Source organism: Barbatula barbatula (assembly GCF_947034865.1).
Source record: "Barbatula barbatula genome assembly, chromosome: 2".
Classification (NCBI taxonomy): domain Eukaryota; kingdom Metazoa; phylum Chordata; class Actinopteri; order Cypriniformes; family Nemacheilidae; genus Barbatula; species Barbatula barbatula.
The window spans coordinates 24,171,212-24,190,334 of record NC_136767.1 but is presented as its reverse complement, the minus strand read 5'-3'; the positions used below and the strand labels follow the sequence as shown (position 1 = coordinate 24,190,334).

Genomic DNA, 19,123 nt, shown 5'->3' with positions numbered 1-19,123 from the left:
CTTTTTGGCCTTTTTTGACATGGAAAAGGCAAATCAACAATAACAGCAACATTTAAGAAAAATGTTACTTACATTTATGTAGAGTTGACATTGTAAAGTGTAAATATAAATGAAACGGATATATACAGATTATAACTGAGCGATGTAGTATAATGAGTGAAAGGAATTAATGTTTTTACAAAACCAACAGATGGCACTGTTCAGATGTGTAAGGATGCTCTTGACAGCATTTATCCTTTTTGAGTATGTAATGTCTGTGTTTGTCACAAGCAATAGGTATTTGTTTATTCATCAGCACTGTCTGCAAGCAATACGATTCCTGTGTCTCAGTTCACATTCTCCATAATAAATAGTTTTCGAAATTACAATTAAGTGGAATGGTCTACTATTTTCTGGTGAAAATGTTAGTGCAGATGCAAACATTTAGGGATATGTCCAAAACATTGTGTGGGGGAGGAGCTTAATGATGCTAAACTGAATTCATGAATTTAACAATAAAGTAAACATTACATAAGAAATAATGATTACCAAAAGCTGAAATGGAATGTATTGTTAAGCCAAAATATAAGAATGAACTGGGACGCAGCATAGGTGTCCGTGTAGTTCAACCAATCAGACTGGCAGATTATATTGTCTGCGTCATACAATTACAGTGATATTAATAAAAAGAGATTGCATTATGGGAAAGGCACTCAGCCATTATCCGTTGCATGGCACAATGGTTAACTGTACATAAGCCTCACACATACGGCACATCATTCGAATCAAACGGGAGTAGTGTGACATTTTTGTATATATGAATAGACATTTGTTGCCACCTCGTTTGCCTCATTTGCTGCAGTTCCGCGTTAAAAGGCCTTTGAGTGCAATATGTTGGCAGAGAAAGTTGTATGTCAGCTTTGGTTTGAGGCAGCTTGCTGTCAATCTCACCCCGCTGTGGGGTAAAATCAGGATTTCAGAGAGGAATGAAAGCATGGGAGATGAACTGGGTGAGTTTTATGGTGTGTAAAAACATTGACATTTTACATTAGGTCTAATTGTTGATACTGATCTTTTGTGCTGCTAAATAATTGTAAGATATTTCAGATATAACAAGTATTTAACTATTAAGGTACTTTAAAAAATGATTGACCCTACATTTTGTTTAGCAATCAGTTACGTACGCCATGAATTTATTGTGAGACATTTGTTCCTTCATGGAAATAAATGCCGGCGTTCACTCCAGAAATCATAATGTGGTATATTTTGAGCCACCTGCTACAATAAAAAATGATGTCAATACAGATAAAGGTCTCAACCCGTCTTCCGTATAACCTGTATGAGGATGAGTAATGTGTGTCTCTGTAACTTCTAAAATCATGAAATTGAAAAGGGACTGGTGGGATTGACAAAACAACACTTGAAAGTAGGCCAGCGTTGTTTGGGTGTACTTTCAGTAAGCACACTTAAACAGACAAGAGAGAGAAAGCGAGAGATGATGGATGTAAATGTAATCTAATTGAAATGTGAGAATTCTTTGGGGATTGTGCATTCAGAGCATTGTTTGATTTGTAAGGTGTTTTGAAGAAGTCATGTTTTGCTACAGTATTTGCAAATGTACTGCTTTCACATCCAGAACGGACTATATTTCTCATAAATGGCCAAACACAAATATATTAAATATCAAGAGCCATCCCTTCTCTTTTTGTTGGGTATTACTGATCGTTGTTTGTACATTTAAATACCATGAAATCTTACAAAGTATGACTTATCTCTCCAACACACGTCAAATCCAAAACGCATATATTTCCTCTTAAGTAGAAACCATGTGTATAGACTGATATTTTTCTGATGTCTGTACTCTTTTTACATGAGTTTAGGAAAATATAAACATGATGGTTTCATGAATTGGTCATAAATACATTCTTGTTTTGACTGTAAATGGCACATCCATAGTGCTGGTATTGTCTTATTATCTTCTGTATAATGATCTTCAATTTTAGAATGAGGTGGCTGTTGCATTCAGTCCTGCGGTACTTCTCTGCCAGGATAGGGATTCAGACAGATTCATGTTTTATATAGTTTATTGTTGTAGGCCCATTCGAAAGAAATCTGACACAGCCCAAACAGCCTAATAAATAAACATCTTAAAGGCAAATAAACACAAAATGTAAATAAATACAGACTGTTAAATAAAAATAAATAAATACATGTACAAACAGGATATAAATAATTTAGCAGCTTTATGTAAACAACTAACACTTAAAATCATACTGACTTGTTGTATTAGTGTTTTTCTCATAGTTTTTTGTCTAATTATATTTGACGGGTGAAATCCACATTTTCTGGATTCCAGTTATGTTAAATTGAAGAATAACAGATTATTTATCTAAACAACTTTGTTAATTTGCTCATACTGACATTGATACTCCTACAAAGACTTGACTCATGAATATTAATTACTTCTCGGTGTAATCGTCCAATGGTGACCCTTGGATTGTGAATATTAAGTATCAACCCGTCATCATGGTAAAATGTCCGCCTGTTCATCGCATATTTTATGAGGGTCACTGGCGTCGGAGAGGTTTGTAGATGCAAACAGCCATGCCGATCATTATCACCATCAGTGTGGAGAGAACACTTAAGAGAAGAACTGCAGGAGGAAATAAAATAAACAAACATTGTCGTGATATAAACTACACACGCTAATACGGCCCATCCTTGTAGATCGCATTCAAACATGCTAACCAACTTTATATTCAATAACTCAATTTAACAGATGCCACGAGTCTTAACGAATACAACTACATTAATGAGAAACCGTGTTGTCGGGTAACGTTAACAATGGCAGGTTCACCTTATGGACGCGGGAGGCCGAAACGCCGTTTCATTAGGATTTACCATTCATTTCTTACCTAGATTTTGCGTCAGCAGGACTTCATATGGTCTGTTGTTGTTTGCTTTAGATTCCCCCAGTTGTGCGTTTCCAAATGAGATCCACGATATACAGCTCGCGAGGAGAAAACGCAGCCGTGTTGACATCTTGGAGCAGCGTGGGATGCAGAATCACCCAAACAGCGTCGCCGCTGCAGGGTCCTAATGCCGCCGTGAACCAGCATTCAATGGAAGGCTTGTGATCTTGGTCCTGAAACAATTAGATGATGATTAAGGTTAGGCCACAAAATACTACACGATTCTTAAACTAGTTTGCTTACAAATTGTGTTCGTGTGGGATCAGGTTTAGCCAACGTTGTTTGGAACAAATATCCAATAATGGAAACATTTTAATTTTGATCAATGCATTTAAAACTGCATTGATCAGCGAAACATCCACAACGAAAGGATTACTGGGTCAATGGGTCAACCTCAATTGTGAGAATCTAGGTTCTCCTGTGTCCTGGTTTACATCAACATATGACATTAAGACTCAAGATTAGGAGGTGGGGGTATAAAAAAACAAAGTGTTCCGGACATCAAGAACAAATTAACTCATATTTCTTTACCCTAGACAGAATGAACAACAGTATGGTATGATGCGACTGTCCATGCGTCAAGTGGTTTGTTCTGAGCGTAATCTCATTTCCTCATTTATATACTGGATCCATCCCTAATAAACTTTGATTTTGAGGGAACTGCACTTCTGTGTCTGTGTCATTCTTGGTCCCCGGATCTGGATCTGCTGAGTGTTCCATCGACTAGACTTGTCAACTCTTTACCTAGACAAAGTAATTGTTATTTTGACCACGTGTAATATCAATATTTTAGATGATCAAAATACTGAATTGTAAAATCATAGGCACGGAGCGGGTATACGTAAGACTGATTACACATGTGATGTAGTTTGCAATTCACGTTGTGATGGAGCCGTTTTTAGCATTTGTATGAATGTGTGCATATTGTGAATTAATTGAATGGTTACAGAGTCAATTCACTTGTCTTAGAAAATGATGAATTAAATAATTCTCAGACCTTCACTAAAACATGGTAAGCTGTGTGGCTTTCGAAGTCTGTCAATAAAAATAAAACAAAAAACTTAATTAACACTCATTTCTGATAAACAAGCACTTTATTTGTCAGTGTCTTTATATAAACTTTCTCTTTTTGACAAGATCTCCACAGTGTTTACAACCTTTAAAAGTCCATGAATAGTCTGTGCTCAGAATTTAAAGGGACAGTTCACCTTATATAAATCTGTTATGTAATGCTTTGACAAACACATAAAACTTCTAATGCAATCTTTTTGTTTATTAAGACATTATCACATCCCAACCGCCAACCCCCTGACAACCTCACTCAAAACTAACCTCCAAAGCAACCCTGAATGTAATTAATGTGTTTACTATGGAAAAAAGAGCTGAAATTTCATTTTAATGCTGTGAAATTACAACAAATATGTTTGATTATGTATATGTGACCGTGCATAGAGTCTAGTGTTTTCCGTTACAAATACCATTATTAACCATCAGCTGTTTATCATTGAAACTATTAAAAACATTTATTTGATGACTTGGATTAAAGGCTTTTCTTTGGGTTACCATCTGCCAGATATGTCACCAATAGAATCCAACACAATACCAGTAGAGAATCACCTCAAATGCGAAAGCCAATACAATTCCCATTATAACCATTAAATTCATTTGAATTTCGCTGATGCTTTCTGTTATGTTTTTGTTCAGCAGGGATATTTCAGCGTGCAGTAAAATCACATGAACTTTAACTGTATTTTTCATATCAAAAGAATGAATTTTGTGAGAGATCTGTCTGGGAGTGAAAAGACTCATCATTGGTGGGTCAGAGGGTCAGCTGTGGAGCTCTCTCACTGGTCATATGGAGAGTATCACTGCAGGTGAGGCATCAGAAAGTTTGTGAGTCCTGTGAGAACGGCATTGTGTGTTTTTACTTTCACAGAGAAACCTAGGATCTGTGGTGTGAAAGACGGCGATTACGTCATCGTGGGGGTAACGTGCCTTGCTCTGTTGACCACGTCATGAACTCCATTACAACAGCTGCTCAGCTGGACAAAGAAAGGGCCAACACTCGCTTCAGTGATGGAAAGGTAGATTCAGCTGAAGGTTCTGTATTGCAGTGTAATGTATTGCGGTTAATTTTATTACACCCACATTTCCCCCACCCGTGTGAGTTTTTGTATCAAATGGTATAAAAATTTAGTCTGTGTGCTCAAATAGGTATATTTTCAGTATGTGAGTGTATGTGCATATAATTAAGCTGTGCGCAGAGGGGTTTACAGGGTGGAGCCCGATGAAGATATACTAGACGGCATGTGCATAGACCCCTCTAAAGGCCTCTGTGGGTCGCCTGCTACAATGGAGGAAGAGATTTGCGCATTGACCCTGGTGGTTGAGTTTGTAAAAGCCTTTGCCATCTGTATTTGTGTTGCTGGAGTAAATGAACCACACTAAAATTACATTTTGAGACCATTTATTGGAAAAAAGGCTTTAAAACATGGATCTTTATCTGAATAATATTTAGCCAAAATTAAACTTAAAGTTAATGGACTGTAGACTGTGAAACTGCCAGGAGAAGACCACCTCAGGTTGTTTCGGTGGGAAAGATCACACTGATCTGTACGGCACCACAGCATATAAAGAGGTGGATGAAGATTCACTGGCCAAACAGCCTGTGGCTGGCTGCATATTTAAGGTGACATAACACATAAGGTGACATCATTACTGACATGATTCTCACCGCAATTTTTCTACCAAAACAACATTTATTATTTTACCACCTTTCTAACTGTGCAATCGTTGCTTTAATGCATGCAAGATAGTATAGTAGAAAATCTTTATTTCATGGTATTAGATGCCTTAAACTGATTTATAATAGACCTTATCAGCAATATAAAATCCACTTGACGTACAAAAGTTAAACAATTATACACATTTCTAATCCTGTTTACACCTACCAAACTCTGTGAACTAAAGTATTATAAAATTATTTCCAGGTATGATTTGATAGAAATCATAATTCCACATTTGCAATGTTGATTATTAATGATCTCAACGTGTTGCTGCCAACCAGATATATTGAAGTGAAACATGGCTTTTAGGACAGCAAATAACTTTGCATAATATTACAAATCATGTTTAGAAGCTACAGTATACATTTATCCTCTTTCACAAATGCAACACTTGGGGGTTATGAGAAATTGTTTAATAAATCCTCACTTTCTAAAATTGTCTCAAATAAAGGCTTTTTGAGTTTTTATTTTAATAAACGAATTGCTTTTAAAACCAGATGACCTTCACAACTCTAGAGGTCGTCATCACGTCAATCATTCTTATAATTACATAAAAACTGTCTATACAACGCCAAACAATATCCAGTTACATTTGTTTGTGTTGCACATTTAACAATGTTTATTTAACAATTCAGTAAGTACTTTTAAACTGTTTTTATACTGGTTTTGGCTGTTCCTTAAAGTAGCTGATAATCTGATATGTGGCTTTATTTTAATTTATTGTTTACACCCCTTAAGCAGTAGAGGGCATTGTTTAATAATTGTGTACAGTTGTAGAGGTTTCCTATTGTGTTTTAGCTGCTGAATGAATGTTTTCTTTAGGTTAAACCACATTTTCTTATACAAAATGTAAAAAATGTAGTTGTGAGCTCCTGCGTTTAAATGTATACCTGGCTGTTATCTTCCAGGCGTAGCTGCGTCCCGTTTTAAGATTTAAAGGTGTCCTGAACTGGCCGTTTGTATTATTTTATCCTGTTGTCTGGTGTCTGCTTATGAAGTTTGCGTGGTTTTTAAATTCGAAAACATCAAAATCAATATGTGATAGGCTATTTTTCTCAGTGGCGCCCCCAGAAAATGTTAATGGGGTGGCCACTAGGAGGCTACAGCGAAATCTTGGGGTGGCACCGAAAACAAACAAAAAATTCTAACAAAATTGGAAAATGTTTAAAACAGCTGAGGCTGTTGCATTTTTTTTCACTTCACGAACTATTGTGAATTTACATTATGTATTCAAATTAATAGTAACCACTGCAAAATCACACTAGGGGTGGCCATGGGGTGGCCAGAGTTTATACAGTGGTGGCCGTGTCCTGATAATACACATTATCAGGACATATCCAGCGATCTCTAACAAAGCAATCGTGTCGCATAGTACACATGTTTTACTCACATAAGATCGCTGCACCATTCCTGTCAGATCCAACATTGACTGCACAGCACTTTTTAATTTTTGTGTCTCCGCAAATCCAGAGCGTCTTTAAAAATAAGCTTTGACCACGCATTCCTAATGTCGAAATACAGAGGAAGGTTATGCAGCGACTGTGTTCTTCCACAACCAGGCACTGTAGAATATTTCGCGATCTTTTTAACGGCATGTTTATTGCTTTCTCGCTCTATCTGGTTCCGCGACACTTCAGTAGCCTACTGTCATTCGCGAACAAGTGGGCGGGGCTAGATAAGTAGTGCTTGACATTCATGTGTTATTTTGAAACATGACATATTGCTCCCTGAACTCTTTGTAAGTCGTTTTGGATAAAAGCGTCTGCTAAATGACTAAATGTAAATATTCTTCTGTGGAGGCGGAGTTCAACCTGTCATAGATGGGTGCATCCCAGGACCTGGCGTCAGTTCTGACACTTAAAGGATGTGCGTTTGAATACGACTACCTTTTAAATAACAAAAGATCGGGTTAAAATGTAGATGTCTTCATTACTCGACCCTTTAACAATGCTCAGACTGTTCCCACAAATGGTTTCAAAGGTAAGGCTTAATGCCAACTCTGTAGCATGTTGTCGTTGCTTCAAGAGTGCAGGTGTGATCGACCCGAAGCAGCGAAATGCGAGCCCTGTGTTAATGCAAGCAATGTAGGCTATTGCGAAGCCATACTACATAAAAAATGATTCAACAAACAGAGCATGAAGATGAAGTTGGTATGACTTGATTATGTGATAAAAACAGAGATAATAACCTCAATTTTTGCGAACGTCAACCATATGCCGTCTTTCACGCCACCAAGTTCCGTAAAGCTCCGGGAGACTGCCATCTAGTGGTAGTTGGTTTTCTTAGGCGCGGTTGTGTGGATCGGAAGTTATTTGTTTGTTGCTGGCTAACCCAAAGTCCAAAAGCACAGGTACAGGATGGATGCACCACGTGTGTCGCCTGATCCACAAATGCACGTTTTCTATTAGACATGCACAAATTATGATATTTGTAAACAAAGGAGAACACTTGTATTCGCAAATATACATCCGTTTGAACACAGTGATTACTATTCATTCAGTTCCGAATTCCACAGACACGAAATGAGAGCCATTTATTAAAGACAAATAACGGTTAGATGACAGATTATTTATTGATTCTTGTTTGTATGTTGGTCGTGTAATGCTGAAAACAGCGAAACTAAAGTATCAAAATACAAATGCACTTGTGTTCTGATCCACAAATGCACAACTTCATTAGTCATTATATATTAACACAAAATAGTCTCTATTCGTAAAGATCGTCTTATGTTTATAAAAATCTAAATTTCACAGATTAAAATCATAAGGCATTTGTGTGTGGATAGTAAAATAGACGCGTAACAAGTCTCACGTTCACGCATGCAGTTGTTAATAGTTTTAAGAATAAATTGATCCCATAGCAATCGTTTGGTTTTATTTGTACAGATCGTAGATCAAATGTTACTAAAATAACGTTATCATGTAAAAGTGTAGCCTTACATATTTCTGTGCTGTACATATTTGTTCCTCTACATAAAGCGCATGTGCATTCGCCTTGAGACCCACGCACGACTCTTCTTGTGCGCTCAGGCCACATGTCCATTATCTCTCGCAGTCGCATTGTCATGATTCTCGAGGGGCGAGACACAGACAGAGGACCCAGGTGCAGACAGCGGGTAAGGGGTAAACATATTTTAATAATAAATAATAAAACATAGACCCACGTGGGGGTAACGGAACAAAACAGGGATACAATAACATGACAGGACTAAAACTAACTACACTTAAACAAGACTTAAATTAACTTTTGACATGAACTACAAATAACTAAACTGACAAGACATGAACTCTCTAAACAAATCACAATGAACCAGTACAAGACAGAAGACACAAGGGCATTAAGTAAGGGAGCAAATCAAGAGGGAAACAGGTGTAGGGCATTAATCAATAACGAGGGTAACGAGAGGATGGGAACAAAGACGAGACCAGAGAGAGGGTCTGTAAGACCATAATAATTGCCTCTCTCCACATTAAACATGAGGTTCTGTCATGATCCTGCCACTACACTAAGAGAAACATGACATGATGCAGCAGAATCATGACAAGCATCCGCTATTTTTTATGTCGTGTGTAATCACATTTTTGAAGTTAATGCCCCAAACCCTATCTGTATTCATTTTGGTGCTGCAATTGTTTTTACATCTCGTTTGACAGGCTAAGCCATGTCAAAATATGGTAAGGTAAAGTTGAGCAGTAAAGATGTAACAACATCACCGAAGTTACACATCGCTCATTCTAAACACCTTCCGTCTATTCCAACCTGTAATGTTAAAGGCAGTGATCTTTGTAAACTACTCTGTTGTACTGTAGGTCACAATACAGTTCTTCAGTTGCAAGCCTTTTCCATGCATTGTGGAACTCTCAGTCTTTCATTTTGGTAATTAACAGAGAAGCACAGAGCCTACAGGCCTTTTGTTAGGATCCTCTGTAGTTGAATTTGAGGTCCACCTCTACACCAGTCCTCTGCACTGAAGCCTTTGATCCATTCTGTGTCCTCTGCTAGAAGAGGTTGAATGTGGAATAGCATTATCTTTTCTCTATTCTCTCACCCCATACCTGAAACTGGAACAACTGAAGCCCGTTTCCCAGAGCTGTGATTGGCGGCGATTGAAGATGTAGTCTTTAATAAAACATCTCATTTAAATGCTTGACACAATGCTGTTCTCTTACCCGTGTCTGTTTGCAGATGCTGGACACTGCAGCTCAATGCAAATCAACATGTTAATTAAGGTTCAACAGTGCAACGCCGAGAGACCACAACGCCGAGAGATAGGTAGGTAGGTAGGTAGGTAAGCAGGTAGGTAGGTAGAGAGATAGATAGAGAGATAGATAGAGAGATAGATAGAGAGATAGATAGAGATAGATAGAGAGATAGATAGAGAGATAGATAGAGAGATAGATAGAGAGATAGATAGAGAGATAGATAGAGAGATAGATAGAGAGATAGATAGAGAGAGAGATAGATAGAGAGATAGATAGAGAGATAGATAGAGAGATAGATAGATAGAGAGATAGATAGAGAGAGAGATAGATAGAGAGATAGATAGATAGATAGATAGATAGATAGATAGATAGATAGATAGATAGATAGATAGATAGATAGATAGATAGATAGATAGATAGATAGATAGATAGATAGATAGATAGATAGATAGATTCAAAGTTTATACATTACAGCTTTATTCGTTTTCACACAAACATACAGGCAAAACTCTCCACCACAACCTACAATGCAAACATGGTTTATGGACACCAATAATCCAACTATCCATAATAAGACATTCATTGCTAAAATTCACTTACATGGTTCATTACACTGGCAGTTCTTTATTTGGGAAATTTGAGGGAAGATTTAGCACTTACACAAAACTTAGTTAGAATTTGGTCTGAAGTTCTGTCAGAGAATGAGAAACAGTCATGTTTTTTAGGTTCCAAAGCAGGAACAGAAGATATTCCCTTTTAACTGTTTACATGGTGCACAATATAAATACAACATATACAAAGTTTTGACATAAATAAGCTACAATAATTAGGCAGAGTTAAGGCAGAACACACCATAATGTTTCAATCTTTACAACAGCTATTTCTGAAAAATTAGTGAGAGTGAAATATGAATCTCTCGGTTCTCATTGGCTGAATGTCTCACGATGAGGTAATCTTGCAGATATCTCTTGCATGTTTCTCAAAAAGTGTTTAGTGGAGAATATACAGTATATATTATATATATATTTATATGACTTACAACAGAAGAAAATACAGCGGAACTGTTGTACATCTTAAACCTTAAAATTAAAAAAAGAACATCAATTTTTTTAGATCAAACCATAATTTATAATGAACATTGCTTTTTACTTATTATTCAGAGTCAATTCAATCGTAGGTATATTTCTTACACATACTAAACTTGGAACAATATTTTCAGTTGGTGAATCCCTTAAAGAAATGTACGCAAAAGTTGCCCTTTACCTTATAAATTCTTAGTTTCCTTTTTGAACAGTTACTCAAGATAAGTGTTGTTTGTGGATTGTGTTTAGTTGTTTTGGTCTCGGTGGCTGGAAGAGGGTCTAAGGAACGGGACTTAAACCCATGCTGTCAGGATGGATTTCTGGAAGAGTTCTCTCTGGTCGCAGACAAACCGCAAGCCGCTGAAATAAGATCCAAAAAATCATGTGAGTATAGAACCATTTTGTGTTTTTCAAGCTTCATGGCCTCTTGTTAATCGTATCTTAAAGGTCCGATGTAAAACATTTTGTGACATCTAGTGTTGAGGTTGTGAATTGCGACAAACGGCTCTCTCCATCACTCCCTTTCAAAGCACTACGGTGGCTGACACAGAACTAAGATGTTGTCACGTTTTTGCTTCTTTGCCGAAAGAGATATGTACGAAACGCAGAGGACTTTGTCCGTTTAGGGCTACTTTACAAAACAACATTGTGTATTCCATGCAAAGGGACCCGTGGTGTATGTAGATAGAAATAGCTCATTCTAAGGTAATAAAAACATTACGCTTTATTATGTAAGGTCTTTATACACCTCTGAAGACATAGTTATGTATAAAATATGCCATTTCTTTCAATAGATCGTCCAACAAATAGGACACATTGAACCTTTAATTGTTTACATAGGCGTTAAGAGCAGTCATACCTGTTTAAGCGAGCCTGGGGTCCACACAAGCTTGTACACCATGTATATGGGGATCCACATGAAGGATGAAGCTCCAATGATGTAACCTGTTGTGATACTCCAGTCTGGGTACTCGTAGTCGAATAGTGAAAGGGGCTGAGGGTTCAACAGTGAGCTGATAATAATGTACTGAAACACAGAAAAAAGATTCAGGCTTAAAGCTCAAGAATAAATAAAGCAGTTTTTTATCTGTTTGTTTTCTTTAAACGCTGCAGGATATAGATCTTATATGTGCAATTTGTTGTATAATGGTGTTTTGACATGGTTTTCTTCCTTAGAATGTTTTACTTCACTTTTGTATTATTAGAATGAAAAATACTGGCGGCATCATTTTAAAAGGATCTTAATAATTGTTATATGACTCAAAATCAAGCACTAAACTAATGTGAATTGTGGCTGAACATTTTACTGAGACCAGTCTAGTGTTATTCTTTAAAAAAGTAGATTACCTCCAAGCATTACTAGGGCATTGTAGGCCCCTGCACTCACTCAATTGATATGTTTGAAAACTGTGAGGCTATGAGCAGATTATTGTATATACAAAGAGTAATTTTTATCCTGCAGACCCTGCATATCACTGAAGAGACAAGAAAACTGGTCGACTTGGAAAAACTGTGACAAATGTCTTCTCTCCAGCAATTCAAATAATCTCACACTATCTCTGGGGGGTGAGAGGAAAAGAACAGCAAAATGTAGCGAGAAATGACAATGGAAATGTCAACCGTTTATTTCACCACAGGCCTGTTGAGGTTAGCTATGATGTATGCAGAGGTGTCATAGGAATATTAAACTATAAGAGTGCACAGGGTCTGACATTTGCAGCCTGGAAATGGTGACAGTGTGTAAAGGTGAGAAAATAGGATTATTAAGGTAATAATAATGGATCATTTAACAATTTCGAGAGAATAAAATATGATGCGAGCATTTCACAAGCAGCCTCACTTTAACCAGAGGCTAACCTTTACACATGGATCGTGAATGTTGAGTCAGATGTTTATTCAAACTTACAGCCAGAAATCCTGGACTGATAGCGACCCAACACAATCTCCAGAACAGTCCTGGGGTAAAGCCCAACATTGCTTTGACATCGTTGCTGAATCTGTTAATACCTGGGGAGAATTGAAAAATGCTCTGAAACACTATGAATATATGTTACTGTAAATATAGTCTTTATTTACAGTTAGCTTATGTTTGGCAGGGATTTGTATAGCAATGTACAGTCTTTAGGACATCGTAATGTAATATTTCTATAAAACATGATAATGTAAAACAGAAGTCTTACCATAGAACCAGGATACTGCAATGGCCTCCAAAAAGACAATAGCTATAATTGAAGACCCAACTCCAAATTCTTCGAGTAACTTTACCACATATGCACCACCCTGGCAAAAAGTAAATAAAAAATAAATGTATACAATTCTTGTTATAAATCGAGCAACATTTAAATTTAAACTTTTGTTAAGTGTGATGTATTCAATCGCCATGCATTTTATGTAAATATGCAACGATGCAAAATGGTGACTAGCACTATGAAAGAAAATTTAACTGAATTAAATCAAACTTCTGCACATTGCAGAAATTATAGCAATATTCAAATGTTTAGTGAACCTTTTATTTTAAAGTATGACACACACCTTTTCGTCTGTAATATGTTTATGTGTGCAGATGTGAGTCCATACATGCATCAGAAGGCAGTGCCTGATGGAATTAAGGTGCATTTGTAAAATGTACAAACAAAGACAGAAGATCACTGGAACTCACTTTCGTAAGGGTGCTGAGAGAGCCCAGAAAGCAAACAACGACCAGAGCGAGAACAAACAGCTCTCGCCGTTGGGACAGGACATCTGGATATTCATCCATCACAGCTGTAATTATGGCTTCTAGCCCACCAAACTGAAGTAAGCCACAATGAAGCAAGACAAAAGAAAGAAATCAGAGAGTTTGATCAACATTCTATGAATCTCTTTATTTTTATTATATTGAAAGAATCTGTTTATTTGAAGGCAGTCTGCATGCAAACTTTGATAATGTAGTTTGTAAACCTCATAAAAAGGTCTGAATGTATTCTGCTTGTTTCAGTTCTGTTTGTAATTCAGGGTGCATGCTGATAAGACAAATGAAAGCAGCATAGGTGTGTACATACAGTGCTGTCCAGTCCTAAAGTAATCATCATCGCAAAGAAGATGATTGCGAAGAAAGTTGAGCCAACCATGTTTGCAATGGCCTCAGGATATGTGATGAAGAGCAAGCTCGGACCTAGAATAAAGACAGACATGTGTTCAGTCACGAAAGAATGAAACACTTAAAACGCATAACCTAACTATTATTAGAAAAACCTCACCTTTGTCCCTGGCTACATCCTCAATATTTATATTTCTCTGTTCGGCCATATATCCCAGAACAGTAAAAATAACAAATCCGGACAAAAAACTCGTCAGGCAGTTTACCAGACTGGTTACGATGGCGTCTCTGTACAAAATATAAACAAAACATAGCTTTTACATAGAAGATTGCACATTTATGTGGCCATGCTAAAATCATCACTGTGATGATAGGATGTTGTGGATGGGGGTTGCTATGTGGTTGCTAGGGTGCTCTAGGTGGTGCTTAATTGTCTAAATCTAGCCTTGTTTTAGTTGGGTACCTTATATTTATTAAATGTATTTGTTTTAAACATGTATTGTACTGTAATCTTGTTGAATAAATGACAGATGCTATTTTATTGTGTATGAAGGATGGGGTTGGGTCAGAGCACGGTTTATTTTGACAGCATTTCCCCTCAGTTAATAGACAGAGAGCCAAATGTAAATAAATGACTAAGCTATAGATAGAATCATAATTAGGAGTGAGTGAGAATGGTTTTAGCCAGACTTGACAGGTCACTTTACTGTTAACTGCCAAAGTGATTCAATATGAAATAACCAGCTGTTATCCGGTATTTTAGAACCTTATTGTACTTAAGTATAATAGAAAAAATTAAAATTGTATTATTAAGGAATTGAATTATCAAACATTCGTCAGTGTCTGTTTTAGCTTTTTATGGCAATATAATGCTACTAATGAATAAAGGTTGAAAATATTTGAAGACATATGTAAAGAATATGATGGTTTCATTATTACCTGTAGCAGTTATTGTTAAAGGGGTTGTAGCTTGAAAGGGCAAGCAGTACACCGAACCCAGGACCAAGAGAGAAAAAGATCTGAGCAGCCGCATCCACCCAAACCTACAGAGACACAACCGTATATTACCTTTACACTTATTCAACTGTAATACAATGTGTCTATAAACATAAAAAGCTTGAAAAGAGAAAAAAAATCACAATATTTTAGAAAGACTGGCAATTTGGGTTGGGTTAGATTGGGAAATGGCAAAGACAATGACATCACAGAATACTGGGAATATTGACGAGGCGGTGCTTGCTCAGATCTGAAGATACGTGCAACATGAGAAACGCGTGTTTATGTGTGTGTGTGTGCGTGTTTGCCAGTGTGTCAATGAGAACAAGGGCCTTTCATGATGGAAACATTTCTAAACCAATTACGCATCTCATTAGCCCCTAGTGCTTTATTTTTGCTTCTCATCATGCTGTCGCTGCATCTCAGAGCAAACGACTAACCACAAGCTTTTAAAGCAAAGAATACAGAGACGTCATGTAAATATTGCCTTTGTTGACTGTTGTGCTATGTAGAAGTTATACAGTTGATAAAATTAGGAAAGAATTGTGCCCTTTATGATATATCCATAGGTCAAGTCAGTTTCTGCGCTGTTGATATGTGGGCTACGTGTCCATATGCCTCAAGTGCTTTTTATTACCGCATGAAATGCCTTCTCACGAACAATACAGAATTATAACAGCACATAAATACATTTCAAAAGGTAACAAGATAAGCAAAGATGTCAACCATACAATCCAATTTAGCAATGAATCCGAGATAGAACCAAGAGAGAAGAAGAAAGGCAGTAGAAAACAAGCACTCACACTGGTCTCCTTTAATTTCTCCCATTTGGGATTGAGATAGAACACCACTCCCTGCCACGCTCCTGGCAATGTGGCACCACGGACCATAAGGATCAATAGCACCACGTACGGCAGGGTGGCAGTCACCCATACAACCTGAGACAAACAGGAGAAGTGACTTTTTCCTCAGACCAATAAACATTTAGTTTAGTTTAGTTACGAGGGTTTTCCTGACCTTTCCTGATGTCTTGACTCCTTTCCACAGGCTGAAGTAGACGATGGTGAAGATGAGGAAGAGGCACAACATGAGCTGCCAACGAATGTATCCCACATTTTCAAGCCCAGACGATTCGTGGACTGCCAAGACGTTCCTCCTGTTTTAAGAGGGATGTTCAACTGTGGAGTCAGTGAATATTTACCTCAGTACACAGCGCTCGCCATGACCTGAATGTACATATTTCACAAATATAATAGGCATACGTGAAAAGTGATTCGGTCAACAAACTATTATAATACATAGAAACGTTGCAATCTTTCAGATGCAACAAGTCCTCATGCAACAATTTTTTTACCTTGTTGGTTTTGTATGTTCCACATTTCCATTTATTAACCTGTTTCTCCTCCTATTCATTCTTTTCGCTAAATCCACACCTCATTTTGCTTTCCCTTCCTCGTTCATCTTTTTATCTGCCTCTTTCGGCTTAATTTGCCCCAGCAGTGCAGCCACTTACATGCACTTACGTGTAAAACTCCTCGGCGGGTGAGCGTGAGTAGTTCGTCCAGGTCACATTGTCTTTTCCAAAGTAGTTAGTGCAGTTTTCTGTGTTCCATTCATTATCACAGTTGGTCCAGGGGAGTGTGCTGCTGAAGGAGGAGTAAAAGTAGAACAGAGCCCAGGCGATGATGGTGTTATAGTAAAAGGATACATACAGGGCAATGATGCAGATGGAGAAACCAATGCCTAACAGAGGAGGAAATAATGTCAGTTTGTTGAAAATCCAAATTCAGACACATTATTCTATCCGTTTGATTCGTTTTTTTGTATACAATATTTTTAGCGCTTCTGGTAAACTAATATATTATTTCTCAATACAAAACCCGCTGACAACTTACCTTTAAAAATAGGGCAAATGTGTTTCCATATGGATATGGCACCTGTTCTGTGAAACTGTCCCAGAGCTAACTCCATGTAGAAAAGGGGCACTCCCCCAAATATAGCCATCAAAACGTAAGGAATAAGAAAAGCCCCTGAAAAATGGGAACCATGAAATATGACAAGCTTTTCATATGTAAACCAATCTATGTCCACAGCCAAGAGTTAAAAACAAGCCATTAAAGTTCTGTCATAATTTATTCACCTTCGAGTTGTTCCAAATCTGTATACATTTCTTTGTTCTGATGAACACAGGGAAAGATATTTGGAAGAATGCTTATAACCAGACAGATCTTGCCCACTTTGTTCGATGAACACAAATGAAGACATTTTGAAAAATGTAGCAAACAGTTCTGAGCCACTTTTGACTAACATAGTATTTTTTCCTACTATGATAGTCGATAGGGGGCAAACACTATCTGGTTATAAGCATTCTTCCAAATATCTGGTTATAAGCATTCTTCCAAATATCTATCCCTCTGTTCATCAGAACAAAGAAATGTAGCCTATACAGATTTGGAACAACTCGAAGGTGAGTAAAACAGAATGTTCATTTTTGGGTGAAGTATCTCTTTAAACCAAGTCAAAAATATTAAACTAAAGTATTGCTTGGTTGTTAAAACGTATTATAGGCTACATCTCTGTCTTACAAAATGTGTTTTTGTTCTATTGTTCAATGTTAATTCTGAATGCGCATTTTTAGCCTTTGCGTGCTCGACGACTGCAATTGTCATTTTTGCATCGAGTGCGATACACTTTAAATAAGTACTTAAAATAAGTAGGCCTATAAATAACAACGATATTAGTTTTTTTTCGATTATTAGCTTCTGTAGCCAGGTGGCTGTATTTTGTTTCAATGTGAAAAAAAACGGATCAATATTAGATCTAACTTCACGTAGACAATTTTTCTAAAACGATTTTTGCTTAATGCAACAATTCTTTATACTGAACATTGTCAGTGCCTTTTAATTAAGATGTTTGGTTCAGCACATTGGACAGCTCATAAATCCAACAGTTATACTTTTCAAGTGTATTATTTACCATTTCAATTTAAGTAAACAAAAACAAATTCTACTTATGTGTAGCTGTATACATATTACATCAGAAATCGTTGTAACTCATTATTTATTCAAAGTTAAAACAAACTCTTACCGCCGCCGTTTTGATAACAGATATATGGAAATCTCCAGACATTTCCAAGGTCCACCGCGAACCCAATGACCGATAACAGAAAATCCATTTTTTTGGTCCATTTGTCTCGGGATTCTGTCTGAATGATGACGGGTACCGGGTTGGTGTTGTACCCGGAGTTGTTGGGAGGACCCGGTGCGCAAAGGTTACCGTGCATGAGCACTTGTTCTTGGTGGGGCATCTTCGGCGCACTGGTAACTTGGCAAACTGCAGAAGTAGTTAGATAAGAACTAGCCTTTAAGTGTTGAATGTAAAAAAGTTGCAATGTGTTTTGGCTCAGGCTCGTGGGTGTGCGGGAGACCGCAGCATTCTGCTGTGGTTGATTTCCCTGCTGGTTGGAGTAAAACCTCGAGGATTAACCAGCAAGCCCCCCACCTGTGCGCGAGAGATGTGATCGAATGAGATTACACGCGGGAGATGCGCGCGACACCATCACTCACCCCTGACATCACGCGTGCACGATGCTATCATTCAAATTGACCTCTCCAAGTGCGCGCTTGAGTTCTCAAAAGATATTGCTATATTTGTCAACGTAACAATGACGTATGGCAAAGCTTAGGGCAAGAGTGTGGATAAGGCATGTTTTTATGACAAATTTAAATTGATTCCGAAATCCACGTGTTTAAAAATATATCCTACTCATTGTGCTCCTGTTCGTTTATAAGTTCCCAACGTGTGTCATCAGTCGGATGCAAAAACAAATAGAAAATTTTGTTTTAAATGCTAATCTTACACATAGAAATGTCAACAAATCCATCAGCAGACAAAAAAGTTTTTAAGATGAGAATGAAATTTTTGTTCTTTTATTTTAATTTTTTATTTTATTCAATGAGTATAAGAGCAAAATTTACTATATTATCCATATTAGTTGCTAGCAAATGAAAAAGCTACACATCTAAGA

The 19,123-nt window shown here is 37.3% G+C and overlaps 1 protein-coding gene across 1 annotated transcript; it reads right to left on the bottom strand.

The window, feature by feature from the left end:
* Positions 1–11,227: 11,227 nt before the first annotated feature.
* Positions 11,228–18,403, bottom strand: slc6a4b (solute carrier family 6 member 4b; the record flags this gene model as incomplete). Its single annotated transcript, XM_079481236.1, has 13 exons — positions 11,228–11,381; positions 11,881–12,048; positions 12,928–13,028; positions 13,202–13,301; positions 13,681–13,812; positions 14,063–14,175; positions 14,261–14,388; positions 15,040–15,143; positions 15,900–16,034; positions 16,114–16,252; positions 16,620–16,839; positions 16,992–17,126; positions 18,184–18,403. The coding sequence occupies 13 exons, from the start codon at positions 18,401–18,403 to the stop codon at positions 11,301–11,303; spliced, it is 1,776 nt and encodes a 591-aa protein (XP_079337362.1). The 3' UTR covers positions 11,228–11,300.
* Positions 18,404–19,123: the final 720 nt, after the last annotated feature.